Source organism: Cryptomeria japonica, chromosome 5 (assembly GCF_030272615.1).
Source record: "Cryptomeria japonica chromosome 5, Sugi_1.0, whole genome shotgun sequence".
NCBI classification, from domain to species: domain Eukaryota; kingdom Viridiplantae; phylum Streptophyta; class Pinopsida; order Cupressales; family Cupressaceae; genus Cryptomeria; species Cryptomeria japonica.
In genome coordinates, this window is record NC_081409.1 from 861,846,459 (window position 1) to 861,865,404 (window position 18,946).

At 32.2% G+C, this 18,946-nt stretch overlaps 1 protein-coding gene across 1 annotated transcript; it reads right to left on the reverse strand.

The window, feature by feature from the left end:
• Window positions 1-6,648: 6,648 nt before the first annotated feature.
• On the reverse strand, window positions 6,649-8,853 carry LOC131036392 (polyphenol oxidase II, chloroplastic). Its single transcript, XM_059221804.1, has one exon. The coding sequence runs from the start codon at window positions 8,663-8,665 to the stop codon at window positions 7,106-7,108; it is 1,560 nt and encodes a 519-aa protein (XP_059077787.1). The 5' UTR covers window positions 8,666-8,853; the 3' UTR covers window positions 6,649-7,105.
• Between the last annotated feature and the right edge of the window lie 10,093 nt (window positions 8,854-18,946).

Consider the following 18,946-nt stretch of genomic DNA (forward strand, 5'->3'; position numbering starts at 1 on the left):
GGGTTGGGTCAAGGATAAGATCCATAATAAGTTGAACAAGTGGCACAATAGGTCTCTATCTCTTGCTGGAAGAATCCAAGTTTGCCAAAAAATTATGTCTTCTTACAACATATATTATGCCTCTGCTTGGATGTTTAATGACTACCTGTTTTGGAAATCCAGAAAGCTATTAGAAATTATCTCTGGTCTGATGGGAAGGGAAATAAAAAGCTGCACTCTGTCAATTGGAAATGGTGTCATGTTGATAAGCTCCTTGGGGGCCTAGGGTTGAAAGATCTAAGACTTTGCGGTCTTGCTTTGGCCTCCAAATGGATCTTTCATGCCTTAGAGGGAGATGATCCTTGGAAAGTTTTGATTCGTAATAATATTGAGAGGGGATGTCCTAAAAATGCTAAATTCTGGAAAAATCTTCCTCTCATTGATCTCATTTGTGGTGAATGTCCTATTATGGTTCAAGGCTCGGCGGTTTTTAAATCCATCTGGAAGCCTGGAACCATGTTAGGCAATTCATCACTAACAAAGACTTCTATGATAATAAAACCCTCCATGGTGAAAGATCCATTTGGTGGAACCTTAAGCTTGGTAATAAACCCCTTGCTCTTACCCAAGGGTGCTCGGCTAAGTATTGGGCTAACCTTGGAATCAAGCAATTCATTGATATCTTTGAAATGGACAGACTTATCCCTTGGGATGAATTAAAGAATAAATTTAAGCTTCCTGATTCTCATAAAAAGACATATAGTATGATTGTTAAAGCTAGTAAAAACTTTCCTACCCTATGTCATGTGGACTCTAATAGTTATTTGAAAATAAAATGGCCTGATGGTATCACCATCTCCAAACTTAAAGCTAAGAATATTTATTCTGTTTTAAATTATAATGTTGACATCATCAATCATATTAACAATATTTGGAATACTGATTTGGATATTTCTTCTTGGAAGAAAGTTTTTAATTATCTTTGGAAAAGTTCTATTGATCCTAAAATTAAATATTTTAAATGGTTACTTATTCTCAATAAGCTGCCTATTAGGAACTCTTTTTCTGATATTAACTATTGCAGCATTTGCAGTACCCCAGAAACGGGGAAGCATATCTTCTTTGAGTGTAGTTTTTCCAAAGAGATTTGGCTAATGTTTGGTATTTCTATCCCTTCTAATTTCAATTTTTTTGAAGTTATTACTGGTTTTTTCTCTAAAGCTAGAAAAGATGTTAATATGTTTTGGGATATTACCTCATCTAACATTTTATGGCAAATTTGGAAGTGTAGAAATGAAGAAAGATTTCAAAATATCCCTAGAATGCTTACTGAGTCTTTTCGAAGTCTCACATACTTTAAAATTTTTTCACAGATTCAGACGACCATGAAAATCAACAAGGCTAAATTCAAAAGGCTGCTCAAGGATGGTCATGCTACCTTTTTTACAAATGAGGTTAAAAATGGATATTTCTGGAGGCTGCACCTGGATAATATACATGCTTTCAGTCAAACCTTCAGCAGAATTAGCAAGGAGATTAAAAGAGGACCTCACAATGCTAATAGTGAAATGGCTTACACGTTGAAACAAATCCAAGATCAGAAAAGTATGGTATGGATGAATGGCTCCATGGGATGGGTGGCTTGGGTGGACACCTGAGATGAAGTGCTTTACTAGGTGTCTTGGTTTATGATTTTGTCCTGCTGATTCGTTGTATATTCTTCTTTTTTGATGGTGTGAGGCTTGGCCTCTGAACTCTGATACTCTGTGATCTTTTGTATTTTTGATCTCCTTATTTCTAATACAAAAAAGTGTACTATTCTATTTTAACATGTTACAAAATTTATACCTCAAGCAGCTATAGTAACTAGGGGAGGAGTATGGGATACCGCTGCTGCATCCTGAAATGCATATTATTTGTCTCAATTTAAATCGATGTATAAATGAAAATTCATTTATGTAATTACAAATTTAAAGTGACTGATAAATAAAATGCTATGAATTCAAATCAACACACCTGTGTCTGTGGCTCATGAGCAAACACCATGTCCATCAACTCATCTGTCAACGTGAAATCCTCAACCGTGTGGGCCTGACATCTACTCCCGCAAATCGTGCACAGATGAGATGAGGATCCATCTGCACTGGCTACATCATCTACCCCTGAGCATATTCCCGAGCAACTGACACACATATGCTGGATGGGCTCTCTATCGCCACCTAATGGCTTATCATCCAATATAATAGGGTGTGCTAATGATGTCCCATGCTGGACGATGGCACTAGTCAATGTTGTGGCCGCTTGAAGAGTCTGTAGCTCCATCGACTCTTTTAGCTCTACTGGGACAGCCTGATGCACCTTGGGTTTGGGTGCTAGGGGGTGGCGACTCTCCCCGGGTAATCGCCTACGGGCTCCAGGTCTATCTTGGGCAGAGCCACCACCTCTACCATGAAACTCTCTCATGTCAAAATAGTTTGGGCACACATTGAGCACAAACTCACAATATACTTTTCTCAAAAAATATAATGACACCTTATAATTATTACAAGGTAGATCATCAAAGACCATCCACCACCTCTGCCAAAAAATATTCTTCATCTGCACATTGGTACACCAATGTATGAGAAACCTCTTTGCATTAGGAGGTAATGACTGACCAGTTTTGGGATCAACGAAAAGGGCACATATTTGTTGTTTACTAATATTTTTGTTTTTTACTCCATTGTATGATAGCCCATCGACATAGAATTGACGACACCTATCCCTAAAGCTTCCCCATTTGGTAATTTGTGTGGAAACAACTATGGCACCACTAGCTAATGTTTCTAGGCTAGTGGCAAGGGATTTATGATGCTCAAGTTCAGAAGTTTTCAATTTAACAATCAGTCTATTGATTTTAGACGTATTTTGTCCTAACTGATTAATTAATTGCTCCTGTGTTTCGGGTGTGCGGTCAAAAGGAGGAATTGGGGGTTGTTCTTATGTGTTTTGAGGAGGTGCATTTGGTTGTTCTTGTGGCTTTTCAGGAGGTGCATTTGGTTGTTCTTGTTTTGGATTAGAAGAATCTGGTTTTTGAAACAAAAAATGAAAAAACCTAATCAAAATTAATGAAATTAAATTCAAAATGTAAAACAAATTGAACAAACATAAACAAAAAGCTAACCTTGATCCATAGCTTGGAGGACAAATATAGCACCCCATTGGTGGTTTAGGAGAAGAAATGGGTAAAAAATGAAGTAAAAAATGCGCTATTCACGGGTAAATGAGACCCAGTTTTTTTTTAAAACTTTTTTTACCAAGCACCGCGTATGCAGTTATATTTGGATTATTAGCGCGTACGCGCTCATTTTCCTAAAAGCAGTGCATACGCGCTATCCTCTCTGGGCTCGAGAAGAACAAACCTAAGCGCGTACGTGAGAATTTCAAATTTTAAAACTGTGTACGCGCTGCTTGTCTTTCCATGTTTTTTTTGGGTGGTGTCCACTTTTCTAACCACCATCTTTGTGCACATGCACGCTTGTTGGTTTGAATTATAAGTTGCATCCATTCATATTTATTTTTTCCCCACATTTCATGATCAACTCAATTATATTCTAAATAATTATTCCTTACAAATGCAATATTCATTTCTTTCAACTTTTATCTTCCCTCCAATAGCTTACCCAAAGCATATCTTGCTATCAGTGTAACCATTGCACCTTGTTGGGGTGTAAGTGTTGATTATTAAATAATATCTACTCAAGTAAAATAGGAAAAAAATTCAAATCATCCTTTTCTTATATTAATGTTCGCATGGGAATATTCTAATAGTGAGTTTTTAAAAATGAATTTTAATACAATATTAAAAAAACAGAAACAAAAAAACACACTAAATGAACATAAAGAAAAGTCGATGGTAAAGCACAAATTCTAGAAGATTTTAGATAAGAATTTTTAGATACATGAATCAAACCAAAAATCCCAAATCCCACATCCCCAATACTCTATACTAAATAAACATGACACACAAACACTACATAGATTGGTGCACAAACAGTATACATAGGTTATTCGACTTGAATACACACTGTGTACACAAGTTATTCAACCTAAATACACACAAACACTACATAGATTGGCACACAAACACACTATGTACACAAACTTTATTCGACCTGAATATACACAAACACTACATAGATTGGCACACAAGCACACTGTCTGTGTACACAAGTTATTCGACTTGAATACACACAAACACTACATAGATTGACACACACAAACCGTGCACACACTGTGTATAGATATTACACAGAGACAATGCACTTGGTTTATTCAACCTGAATGCAAACACCGTGCACACTTTTTATTACACATGAGAAAACATAGAAACAGGGAGAAACAAATTCTTTATCAAGATCATTCGTGCTCTATTTTCACAACGAAGATTCAAATGGGTTGTTGAAGATCTACTTTGGGGATGAGAGTCACCTTAATACTCTCATCCTTTTGCACAATACTCTCATCCTTTTGCACAATACTCTCATCCTTTTGCACAATACCCAAATATCGCAACACCTTAGAAATCACCGTGTGCATCGACGACTGCCCGCACCCGCACTTCGGGTCATCATAGTCGCCACGTGGGAGCTCCACAAACGTTTCGACATATAGAGGTCGCACTGTGTCCACGTAAGGCGTTACTGCCAAACAACCATCCAACTGTACAAACTTGTCAAACTTATATGTACCTAATGTAAATCTTAAATAATATATACCAAAATAAATTTATATGTACCATTTGTTAATTGTAGATAGGGTTAAGATTGGTTTAAATTAAGGTTTCCATTACTTAATATATCAAATAATTAGATGATCTATTCAAGAATATATGATCGTATATATAGAGTTTACAAGATGATGTTCTAAAAAAAATAGTGATCAACATATCAATAGGATTGAAATACACACTCAAGACTCTGGAATAACAAGCCATATAAGTGACCAAACTAGAAAAGGAAAAACAAGTAGAGAAGTAATTGTTATATTAACTAGTAAATAATATATAATAATATTAAATAATATGTACATAGTCTTTTAATTGTATTTAGGGTTAACGTTAAGGTTAGGGTTAAGGGTTTGTTAAAAATAAGGTTTCCGTTCTAAGATAAAGCTTAGGTTAGGGTTAGAGTTAGTATTACGATTCAATTAGGGTTAGAGTTAGTGTAAGGATTCAAGTACATGATTAACATTCAAGGATAAAGCTTGTGTTAGGGTTACAATTTAATTAGGGTTAGGTTTAGCATTAGGATTCAACTAGGATTGGACTTGGTGTTTCGAAGATTTAAATTAGGGTTAGAGAAATTGCTAGGATTAGCTTTCAATTAGCATAGGGTTAAGGTTAATATTATGGTTAGAGTTAATATGTGTTATGTTAGATTTAATTGTTTCTTTATATTGTAAAAAAACAACAATGTACAATGAAGGATCCTAGGGGACTTATGAGAAGGATCTCAGCTATTGTTGTGTGCAGAATATTGTCTGAGTTAGCTACCCAAAGCAAATATGCACAAATCTTCTTGAAATACAATATATCATGTCAAGAGTTGATAGTTTTACTTTGGCTAATCACTCAAATTGTTATGGTTGGACAAGCATAGTCGGCGAACATAACTTGCCAAACAACAAAATTAAATTTTCAATTGATGCATGCATATGTGGGTGTAATATGAATATGAAAGACAACACAAAGGAATTAATCAAGCTACTCCTACTTTTTTTGGCTACACTATCACACAAAGATCATCTTCTCTTGTACTCATACTAAAACATTTTTAGGGACACTGATCATTACCATCTTTGATGATCATATTGTTGAATATAGAACAAAAAGTTTGATGAACAATAGACTTATTTTTTACTACATTCAAGTATTTGTTCGACACCTTACTTTGAAAAAGAAAAAAAGATTTTGGAGGACAAGGAAACAGATGAACAAACCTACATATCTTTGAATTAAATAACACAATTTTGTATCTTTACTGAATTGTGATAGTTGTGTATAAGATGTCTCAACAACCAGCAACAAATTTACTCATTGTAATCAATATTTTAAGGTAATCGTTTTCGTACATTGTAAAACATTTTATATTATAAAAACATTTTTCATAGCTTGTTGGTTTGAATTATAAATTGCATCTGTTCATATTCATTTCTTTCGACTATTGTCTGCCCTCCAATGTATTACACAAAGCACATCTTGTTATCGGCATTAACCATTGCACCTTGTTGAGGTGCAAGTTCTAGTTATTAAATAATATGTACTCTAAGTAAAATAGGAAAAAGTTTCAAATCATCCTTTTCTTATATTAATGTTTGCATGGAAATATTCTAACAATGAGTTTTTTAAAATGAATTTTAATACAGTATAAAAAACAGAAACAAAAAAGCATGCTAAATAGACATAAAGAAAAGATGGTTAAGCACAATAGAAGATTTTAGATAAGAAGTTTTAGATGCATGAATCAAACCAAAACTCCCAAATCCCACATCCCCAATACTGTATACTAAATAAATAAACATGACACACAAACACTACATAGATTGGTACACAAACAGTGTACACAGGTTATTCGACCTGAATACACTGTGTACATAGGTTATTCGACCTGAATACACATAGATGCATGAATCAAACCAAAACTCCCAAATCCCACATCCCCAATACTGTATACTAAATAAATAAACATGACACACAAACACTACATAGATTGGTACACAAACAGTGTACACAGGTTATTCGACCTGAATACACTGTGTACATAGGTTATTCGACCTGAATACACACAAACACTACATAGATTGGCACACAAGCACACTGTCTGCGTACACAAGTTATTCGACCTGAATACACACAAACACTACATAGATTGGCACACAAGCACACTGTCTGTGTACACAAGTTATTCGACCTGAATACACACAAACACTACATATATTGGCACACACAAACCGTGCACACACTGTGTACAGATATTACACAGAAACAATGTACTCAGGTTATTCAACCTGAATGCAAACGCCGTGCGCACTTTTTATTACACATGAGAACACACATAAACGAGGAGAAACAGGATCTTTATCAAGATCATTCGTGCTCTATTCTCACAGCAGAGATTCGAATGGGTTGTTGAAGGTCTACTTTGGGGATGAGAGTCACCTTAATACTCTCTTCCTCTTGCCCAACACCCAAATTCCCCAACACCTCAGAAATCACAGTGTGCACCGACGACTGCCCGCACCCGCACTCCGGGTCATCTATATTGTCGCCACGCGGGAGCTCCACAAACGTTCCGGCATATTCAGGTGGCATCGTGTCCACGTAAGGTGTAGCTGCCAAACAGTCATCCAGCTGTACAAACACGTCAAACTTAACAGCGATGTTTCTCTGCGCACGTATCCCTTCGATCACAAGCAGCTCCTTGATTGTCGACGACGGCGGGTCCCTTGGAACAGTCAGCTTCACTGGCCCACTGAAAGTTGGGTTTGTCTGCAAGTCCAATGTTGGCAGAGTACACTGAGCCGCCCTCTCAATGGCGGCTGCGGCAATGGGTTTCATGAGCCAAGGAATGGGTCTGATCAGCCAAGGACTGGGTGAATCTTCGTACTTGTAACGAAGCTTCTCCGGGTCGAAGGCGTCGCCGGCGCGGACCTCTACAAATTTCGCGTTTTCGTCGTAGAAGTAAAACTTGGTGTCGAGCAGATCCGGGTCATCGTAGTCCTTCCCGTCGAGCTGCGTCTTCCAGAGAGTCCACACCCGGTCGACGTTGGCGTGGTGGGCAAAAAAAATGGGATCCCGTGCAGCGCTGTAAAATATTCCCATGTCTTCCCCATAGCATGTCTTGCTCGGGCAATCGCAGTCTTTCTTACCGGTAGGGACGGTACCAGTCCAATTATGAACTGTGTTATGTGGCATATACTCCAGCGTCCCTGCCCCGCAAGTGCATTTCGAGCTGGTCTCTGTGATTTTCTCTCCGTGGAAGGTCCGGGTGCTTGCGCCCAGGACGACAACTTGCATGAACATGATCATGTAGTTTTTCCAAATCAGATTCTCACGAGACAAAGAAGATATGGGCTTTTTTATTTTACCATATCCCAAGTCAACAAACGCGTTTGCGTGCTCGGGGTTTCTATTCTCGTCATAGAGCGGCGAGATATCATTCTTGAAGCTATGGTCCATGTACATGAGCGGAATGGTCATGCCCCCTTCAAAATCCCAGTTCCAGAAGGGCAGCGCAAAGGTATCATCCCCCAAAAGCTTGGCCAAAATGCGCTCGTAAAAGTAGAGGTACCAGCGGTGCCAAGGGAGAAAGAACCACCCGCCATGCACCTTGAAGGCCTTGTCCGTCTTTCCCATGTAGTATGCGCTGTGGCAGTAGGCGGCGTGGATCTTTGCCTGCTCCGTGAAATTCCTGGGGTCCTCGTCTGGAAGCTTCTTCATCAGCTCCACAGCCTGGACGTACTTGCCCACGTAGAAATCGCTCGCCTTGTGTGCCGCCACCCGGGTCCTCATTGGGAGGCCCGTGGGAAACTCGAACTTCCTCGGCGTTTCTCCCTTATATATAGGGCGGCAATCCGAATCTGTTACATAGGGAGGCACGTCGCAGATCTTGTGGCGTCTCGTCCAGTCGGGATAGGTAGGAGCCATTTAACAAGACCACGCACGATACAAGGTTGTAGGTTTAGAGTTGTGTCTTTCCTAAAACTTGCAGGGTTCTATAAATAGAGCGTTGGCCATGGGCCAGACCAAGACCGGCTCTTATCCCCATTATAGGATCACATTCCACTATGGGACCATCTCCTTCATATATGGAGCTTTGATGAATCGATGGCTTGTTTGGTTTTGGATGGTCTAGAGTATTATCTACATTTAATGGAAATGGAAATGGATCTTTTTATAGTCTATGATATCGAGGGATTCATTTTTGAGTCTACAAATGACTTATACTGCTCGTACTCCATACAAGTGGCACCTAATTATGCTACAAACAGTGCTACATGCCCTATCTCATGCAGGATTTGAACTTATAGTAATTTGCTCTTCCCCAAGATCCACATTTCTTTAAGTTTTTCTGATTAAGTCATACATGCACTATAGAGCTTATATTTGTTTGGAATCTCCTTGATTGCTTGGAAAACAATTTTCTCATTAAGCTCCATTAAACAATAAATTAAGTGACGAGTTTGATATTGACTCTATATTACTATTTTAACACAAAAAGATAACAACAAACTCAAGTGATTGAGGTCCACTTTGCAAAGAGATGCAAGATGCTTGATTAATAATATTTTTACATAGATGAAGACATTTTGTATGTCTTTATGGTACAATAATATAACAAATTACACATGGCTTCACGATCTTATCAAGATTAGTATACATATAAATATAAATTGTCTGTATTCATAACTTGAATGGTTTTAATGGTTTATAGATATTCTATGTCTGTATCCTTCCTTTGTCTCCCTTTCTCTATCATTATCTCTTTCATACATATATGGCGTGCATAAATAAGGTTTGAATGTCATGAATGACACAATATCATACAAGTATCATGTATTTTTTGTGAAGCACACATCATGGATAGTGTGCATCAAACTCCTACAACTATGTGTGTAATATTCTTAACCATTCATCATGGTTAGTGGCATTCAATCTTATGCATGATCATGAATTTTATATGAAGGGTATAATGAAATATATGTCACTGCATTATATGGGTTTTAATGGCATGTATGTCATTTTGTTGTATGGGTGTTATTTGATGGTTAGTGCAAACTCTTATGGTTTCAAATATAACTAGCTTGGTGGAACCCCCAAGAGTATGGAAAAATAACATTGTCTATTAATATAATTTTTTGAGAGTTGATAAGAAAATATCCAAAGATCTTTGAAGGTCAAGTTCACAAGAAATAGAGCTAGTTTGTAGGTGTGAACTAGATCCAAATTTATGAAGATGACCCAACATAAAACATAAGAATATTCGAATTTTAATCCACACAACTATTTATGGCATTTAAAATCTTGGGAACAAATATCTCCCTTTCTTTATCTCTTTCTTCATTAATTAGTATTTATGACATGATCATATTTACTATCTAATGATCCAATCTAAATCTAATTCAACAAAACATCAATTTAATCTAGATTGATTAATATGTAATTATTTGATAAATTAATTATCTCAAATTACCCATAAAAATGTAATTTATATAATAAAATCATATAAATCAAATGGTTATATACGTAACTAATAGTTATTTCATCATATAATAAATATTAATATACTTTATATTATATAGTTAAATATACTTTTAATGATTATTTATACATTTAATATTGTATATTTTAAAAGTTAAACCTTTCTAGATAAAGGAGATGTGATGTAAGATTGAATAGAAAAAATTACAAAATATCATAGCCTTGATGTCTATTGTATGGAACAAACATAATTGTTAACATTATTTAAGGGATATACTAATGATTAATTAGATAAGGATATGATGGTAGTATGCGTGATTCAATTTTTTTTATAAACTATAAATAATTAAATTTCTTTTGATTCAATTTTATTTTTATTAAGAAATCTTAGTATGTGTGGAGACATATATGAATGATATTAATGCACGTCACTTTCAAATATGACATGTGAAACACAAATAATTACTGAAAATATTAAAGGTGTAATATATTTGTGATTAAATATAAATAAGGATAATGATAGTGAAATGTGTGATTCGATTCTCTTTTATAAAGATGTTCTGAAAGGATTAAATTTAGTTTGATTCAATTTCTTTTGTAAAGATGTCCTACAATAATAACACTTCTTTTGATTCAAGATTCCTTTTTATAAAAAAATGTTAAAACAACAAATTTCTTTCCATTCAATTTTATTTTATAAATATATATAAACACATGTATAAAGACATGAATAAGAAAACACTTTATTTTATTCTATTTTATAAAAGTTATTCTAAAACAATATTTTTTTTTATCCAATTCTCTTTTATAAAGATATTCTAAAATTATTTTGATTTGATTCTTCTTTTGTAAAAATATTTGAAAATTATTTTGATTCAATTCCCTTCTCGAAAGATATCCTATCGTCAATTTAATTCTCCGTACCATGAAAATGGCTCTCCAGTATATGGGTTTTAATGACATATATGTCATTTTGTTGTATGGATGTTATTTGATGGTTAGTGCAAACTCTTATGGTTTCAAATATAACTAGCTTGATGGAACCCCCAAGAGTATGGAAAAAATTAATATACTTTATATTATATAGTTAAATATACTTTTAATGATTATTTATACATTTAATATTGTATATTTTAAAAGTTAAACCTTTCTAGATAAAGGAGATGTGATGTAAGCTTGATTATATACATAACTAATAGTTATTTCATCATATAATAAATATTAATATACTTTATATTATATAGTTAAATATACTTTTAATGATTATTTATACATTTGATATTGTATATTTTAAAAGTTAAACCTTTCTAGATAAAGGAGATGTGATGTAAGATTGAATAGAAAAAATTACACAATATCATAGCCTTCATGTCTATTGTATGGAACAAAAATAATTGTTAACATTATTTAAGGGATATACTCATGATTAATTAGATAAGGATATGATGGTAGTATGCGTGATTCAATTTTTTTTATAAATTATAAATAATTAAATTTCTTTTGATTCAATTTTATTTTTATTAAGAAATCTTAGTATGTGTGGAGACATATATGAATGATATTAATGCACGTCACTTTCAAATATGACATGTGAAACACAAATAATTTTTGAAAATATTAAAGGTGTAATATATTTGTGATTAAAAATAAATAAGGATAATGATAGTGAAATGTGTGATTCGATTCTCTTTTATAAAGATGATCTGAAAGGATTAAATTTAGTTTGATTCAATTTTCTTTTGTAAAGATTTCCTACAATAATAACACTTCTTTTGATTCAAGATTCCTTTTTATAAAAAAAATGTTAAAACAACAAATTTCTTTCCATTCAATTTTATTTTATAAATATATATAAAAACATGTATAAAGAAACGAATAAGAAAACACTTCATTTTATTCTATTTAATAAAAGTTATTCTAAAACGATATTTTTTTTTTATTCAATTCTCTTTTATAAAGATATTCTTAAAATTATTTTGATTTGATTCTTCTTTTATAAAAATATTCTAAAATTATTTTGATTCAATTCCCTTCTCGAAAGATATCCCATCGTCAATTTTAATCTCCGTACCATGAAAATGGCTCTGCAGTATAAATATTTTCCAGTACGATAAAGATTTTGGAAGCAGAATCACGTTTGACATTAATGGACATCACCAGGTAGTGGGCATCCTAACAATCAAATTTATTATTTTTTAAAATGTAAGAGTAGCTGCCATAATTAAACATCGCTAAAACCTAAATAGTAAATGATAAATTAAATTTTAAGATAAAAATAATTAAATAATAAATTAAAAATATATTTGGATTAAAATTTATCTATGAAATATGTTATTTAAGATTTCAAATTTTTTTTTTCAAATATTTTAAATATTAAGATTTTTTTAGATAAATGTTTTGATATTTATAAATTGATAATATTTTATTATAATTCAAATATATATTTATATGACTAATGAATCTAAGTATCCATGTAATTGATTTAGTGTGGGAAAATTAAATTTGGAGTTATAAAGATAAATTGATAGGGAATCAATAAATGTATTGGATGTACGTCACCTCACTATACATATGTCTATAGTTAATTTAGGTATAGAAACTATTTGGGAACTTCTTTGACAAGGATTGATTTTCCTTGGATTGATTTTCCTTTGATTAAGCCTCTAAGTACACTAGTTTAGTGACTTTGAACAAGACTGAAGATAATGAACCAGCATGCAATATGCTTAGAATGATGATGTAAGCCAATGGATGTTCTCATGATTGTCCTAGATAATCTAAATGAATTATGATTAGTCCTCAAATACATTATCCTAACATTCAATTTGAAAGTTGCTTAGTTGGATCATGATGACTACTAAGAGAAGGGACAAAAAAAAAAATTTAAAATTGAATTTTTGGGTTTAAACCCATAAATGTGAAAGTAGCTTGGACTAATTTCACAATCCTATATGTGAACTAAAGTCATGAATGGTTCAATGCAAATTATATTTAAATCTTGAGGATGAGTGATGATGAGGACATGTTAGCATACGCTTATAAACAATTCCCAATATAACTTACCTCTTTGAAAGCCACTTGTGCACCATTTTATGTGACTTGTTAATCATTAATAAGATGTTATTATGCTATAATATCAATGAACATTATATATCAATGTTTTATAACAAATATTATTATTGATGTTAAATTATCAATTATAACATTTTTAACAACTATATAATTATAATCATATTATTATTATATTGCATAAATAAATTTAATTAATTTATTATATTAATAATATATTATTGTAATATTTTATGTGCAATTTTTTATCACATTAATTTTATTTAAAATAATTAAATAAATGCAATAACTAAAGTAATAATTAACTTTAATAATAAAGTTGGGGCTGATTGTTTTAAAATAATATAAGTAAAAACAAAATATAAATAAATAATTTTAATAAAATAAATGAGTGGGTATTTAATTGTAATTTGGATGTGAAAATATTTTTCTAAATGTCAAGAATCTATTTACAATTTTTTTAAAAAATTTATCTTCTATTTATAACCTATTTCTATTTGTAACCTATCTTTAGTTTTCTTTCTTGATGTTGAAGTGTTAGAAGGATTGACAATGTTTATAAGCCTTTAAAAGATCTGTTGAATCAAAAGGATTGAGTTCTCTTCAATCAAAACATATTGACTTTATCATTTCGAGTGAATTTTGAACGATAGAAAACAAGAGTGCAAAAGACATAAGATGGTACTTTATTGTAAACTTTAATAATTCAAAAAAAATAAAACTATTTAAACATTTAATATTATATAATTTAATGCTAGTATAAATCACCTTTAAATTAATACTAAAAATATAATAAAAAATTTACTACTAAATTAATATAATGATATACTATTCAATGATTCACATAATTTAATATTAGAATCTATTTATAAAATTAAACATAGGAATTGCTATATTCTGCTGAAATTTTCTTGACAGAATGTAGAATAAACTTCAAGGGATTGAATTTTCGCCTTTCACCTTTCAAAATTTGCACCAACTTTAGTGAATGTTTATGCTGGAAGTTAAGTATGCTTAAATATTGGCAGGAATATAGCCATATATGTTATTGGTTCATCCACTACGCTGGTTAGCCCCTGCCCTCCATCTGCTTAAACGTATTGATGGAAGTACCGTGCCATGGAGAAGGTAAGAGAGTGTGAGCGAATGCATCATATCTATCAATAATGTTGCTAAAGAGAATAGCAAACATTTTATTTTATGTATATTGATAAAATAGATTAGAAATGGAAAAGTATAAAATAATAAATTAGAAATTCAAAGGTTTGAAGGGTTAGTCATTAAGAAATGTGTTATATTTATTGGTGAAAATAGAGATTATGGTTTTAATATTTATATAGAGTTAAAAAAGGTTGAAAAAAATAATTTTTTATGAGATTTTGAAAATTTTCAAAGTAAAATATCTATTTATATTGTAGGAATTGTGGTTTATCATCATAATAAAATAAATAGTTCTAAAGTAAAAATTATTTCTAAGAGCACAAATGTGAATCTATATCGATACAAAATGAACTAAGTGCAAGAAGGAAGATATTAATAATGACTAATAAAACATAACTTGTTGTCGTGTAGTTTTAAAGTTGATGTAGGTTGTAATCCACTTTAGTATTTGACTTTTGTAATTACCTATGAATAGATTTATGTTGTGGATTTGCAAAATAATTTATTGAATCTTAGGTTACAAGTTCATGAAAATATACTACCAATATAGATATCTTAAATACACTTATCTATGAAAATATCGAGAGATATGAATCTTGAGCTATATTATTTGTTTTGGAATTGTCTTGTTTTAATTTAGAACTATTTAAAGAACGATCTATAACCCTTAACATGCTTCTCTTATCCAAAACAATCATTCCATTCTTTGTGATTTACTTGTTGCTTAAGATGTGGCATGTGAAATTAAAGCACCCTTTATGTTTAATAAAGAAGCGGTTTTTTATATTTTTTTATCAAATTTTGAGTAGTTGAATTCCTTTGAAACTTGCAACCCTAAATCTTCTCTTTTTGTTGTACCTAGTGAACCAAGTCCTTGCATTTCCAATTCTAAAAGTGGTAGGACCTCTTTTCCCCTATCTATGATCACACAAATCATGAAGACAATATAGGTTAAACTTGAAGAGAGTGGTGAAGTGATCATGACCTAAATTGAAAGGGACTCCTATGAGTAAATCAAATGTCAAATGAATTGAAAACCATTACTCTTTTTTATTTGACCTATTTAGATCTAGAAAGTAAAAAGGGGAAAGGGCTTACAAAACTTGATAATTAAGTGATTTGGCTTATCTTATTCTTGCTTCTAAGATTTGAAACTTGATAAAATAAACTTTTATGGTGAATTATGACGACTTAACTTTTTTTTTTTTATAACATCTTTATTGTTTCGTTTCAATATTTTAAATATTTTGATGAGGCTAATGATGATAAGTTGATTATAAATTTACTGCTAAGGTAGTTGTATGTTATCTAGATGTGATTTTTTGAATGATGGTAAGGAATGCTACAAAAATGATTTGTCATTATGATGATTTTTAATTTCAATATGTGGTTGGTAGTAGTTTTCAACTTCAAGCACCTAGTTTCATAAATGAAAATGATATTGGATTCACAAGAGGAATAATGTATTACTCTCACATTTAAATTTTGTCTAAAAGCATATATAGTAGGGGATTATTCCAATAGAGATCTTATTGAGGATAATTTAATGTGTTGTTATATTAATTATTTATATGACTTGAGTAATTATTTTATGTTGAAAATATAAGTTATAAAGTGAAGATCACTTTATTTATCATTTAAGATTATAAAGTCAATTGCATGAACTTTGTGTTATAAATTAACTTGAAGGTATAAAATTAAGTCTTATGTTGCTTTAGTGTATAAGTGTATTGTGTTGGTTAAGTCAATATGGCATAGTCATTTATTTTAAATTGGAATTATTAATTATAAATAGTTATAACCAATTTGTTAACTTAAGAGAACATTGTAGAATTATTTCAATGGGGTATAAAACATAGGTATGTGTTGGATTAATTAGGTGACTCCACAACACCTCCAAGATCCTTAAAAGACCAAAACAATTTCTACAAGAGAGAATGACAAAAAATATTTCTTTAAGAATGCAAGATTGATAGAATATGATAGTGAACATACTAATTTACAAAGAGAATCCTTGCTTGTAAATGCAAGGTGATGAGGTAGGATGACAACTACCCTTGATACAATCATTAAATGCATGATGCAATTATTAAATGCTCAGTGAGTAAAAGTAAATAATGAAACATGGCCCCAAGCTATAAGGAACTTCTAGAATGCCACTTAGGACAACTAACTTACAACCTAAGTGAAATGAATCATGTGAATAGTTTCCCATTAATAACTAGATAGATAATAACCTTATTCACACTAACACCCCTCATTAGGGTGTCTAGTGTGAATGATATGTATCCACTAGGAGATCTATCAAATTAGTGTCAGACTCAATGTCACCACTTCCCTTGACTACTTCATTCAAGATATGTTTTGATTGATTAAAGTGGGATAGGCCTAAACCATAACATAACCACCATGTAGGTGCACAAAGTAGAAGCTCACAAGCAATGAGCCCACCAAAACCACAAAACCAAAAAAGGATAGGCCCTTTTCTTGAACTAAGGACTTTGATAGGATTTTGAAAGGTTCCCATCACAACAAAAATGTCAAATTAGAAAAAAGGGGTTTAGGAAGGAACCACAAACCATCAAAAAGAAAAATAACTATCAAATTTTGAAAGGCATTGCGTAACCGTTTTCCTGAAAAACACTCTTGAAGGAAAATCTGATAACCATCCCACAAGAGGAACCACAAGAGAACAAGGGGTATCGGGGCAGAAGCACCATCTCACGTAGAAAATGGTAGTCCCTTGAAGAAGTTAAAATCCACCACAAAGGCCAATAGGAAGGGAGCAGAGCCCACTTTGGTTAAATGTCCGTAGGGTAACCAGCCCTCACCAGGCCACCAGGCCACCACTGGTAGCCAAAAACCCACTACAATAGGAAAATCATCTTCCACCAAGAAATATTCTAAATCCCTAGCCCCAAAGGCCTTAGCCAACCCCCACACACACATACTTTACCTCAAATCATGATATTAAAGATATGTTATCATTCCTTTGTTAGTACAATTATGGTATTGAGTGTGCAAATTATCATAGACTAGAGACTTATGACCTAGATTTCTATGTTTGCATTATAATTCACTCCAATGACATGGATAACAAAAATAATTATCCTAATATATTTTATGTGTTAAAGAATAAACAAAGGGAAATTATATATAGATTCATTCACTATTTATATACACTATATGCTATAAAAGAAAGATTCCAAAATAACAAACTAGCACACCATGTGAAGATGCTAGTTTGAAGTATTGAATGTTTGAAAATTGGAATGATGGATGCTTGTGCACAATAAGGAGAGAATAAAAATATAGCAAGGAAAGTGACACTCTCAATAAAAAAATAAAAACATAGGTTAGAAATACAACAATCAATCAATCTTATTGGAATCTAGGGTTTAAATCTAGAAGGTGATTACTAGTTCCAAAAAGTAGTCACTTTGGATGATTTTGGGTCAAAATAGACCCTAATATTACATCCAAAAGCTAAAAAACTCTACTTAAGATTAACTGTCAAATTTTCAAAAAATGAACAACTGATTTGGGGCTATCAAAAAGACTCCCTCAACCATACAAATCATTGAGTAGAGAATATTCCCTACCCAAGCAAATATTACGTTGAAATTGTGCTTGCATAGGTATTACATAAAAGGTATGATTTTCCATAAAATCTTAATATTTAAATCCATTTTTATTGTTTTTAGATTTGATTAAAAAAAGGGGGGTTTGTAAACCGTACCATGTGCAAGCAAGGTACTATAGACCTAGATTTGGTAGGTACCACACAATTCCAGAGGTGCCGCATGGGCCAATCCTATATTTCCACGTGTACTCCCATCACTATCCACTTAGTGTTGAAAAAAATTGCTTGTCAAAGGAATCTTGGTACATAATATACAACACCATGAGGAGAATATTTCAGGCTTGATGCTAGAATATTTAAGAGCATGTTCTAGATTTGTCGTCAAATTACTAAGAATACTTTACTACTAAGTGAACATATTTCATTCACTTGAAGTTGTTGACATCATCTAAATTTGACTTATATATATTTATACAAATATACATATATTCATATATATGTATGCATATATATCCTACATAAAAATTTGACTAAAAGCTTTTGAGAGTCAAGCAAATCCATCCATTAGATTATTTTGAGTATACAATGAATTTATTTTATCTTAAGATTTTAGTTGGAGATTTACTTAGTTTTATTTAATAAGTGTTTTACTTAAATGATCTCTTTTTAATATTTACTAAATTTACTTAAAAGAAAAGGATTATATATCCATTTCTTGGAATATTTCTTGAGTCCACAACCTATAGATTTTTATTGCCTAGATAAATATCTGCATTTATTTAACCAATGTAAATTTATTAAGCTTTCTCCCAAGACACACATTTATATAAGCTCTTCTAGTTAAATTGGACCTCCAGTAAAGATTATCTCTCACCTAAATTTGTAATCACTTACAAAATGGTTTTCTCATTAGG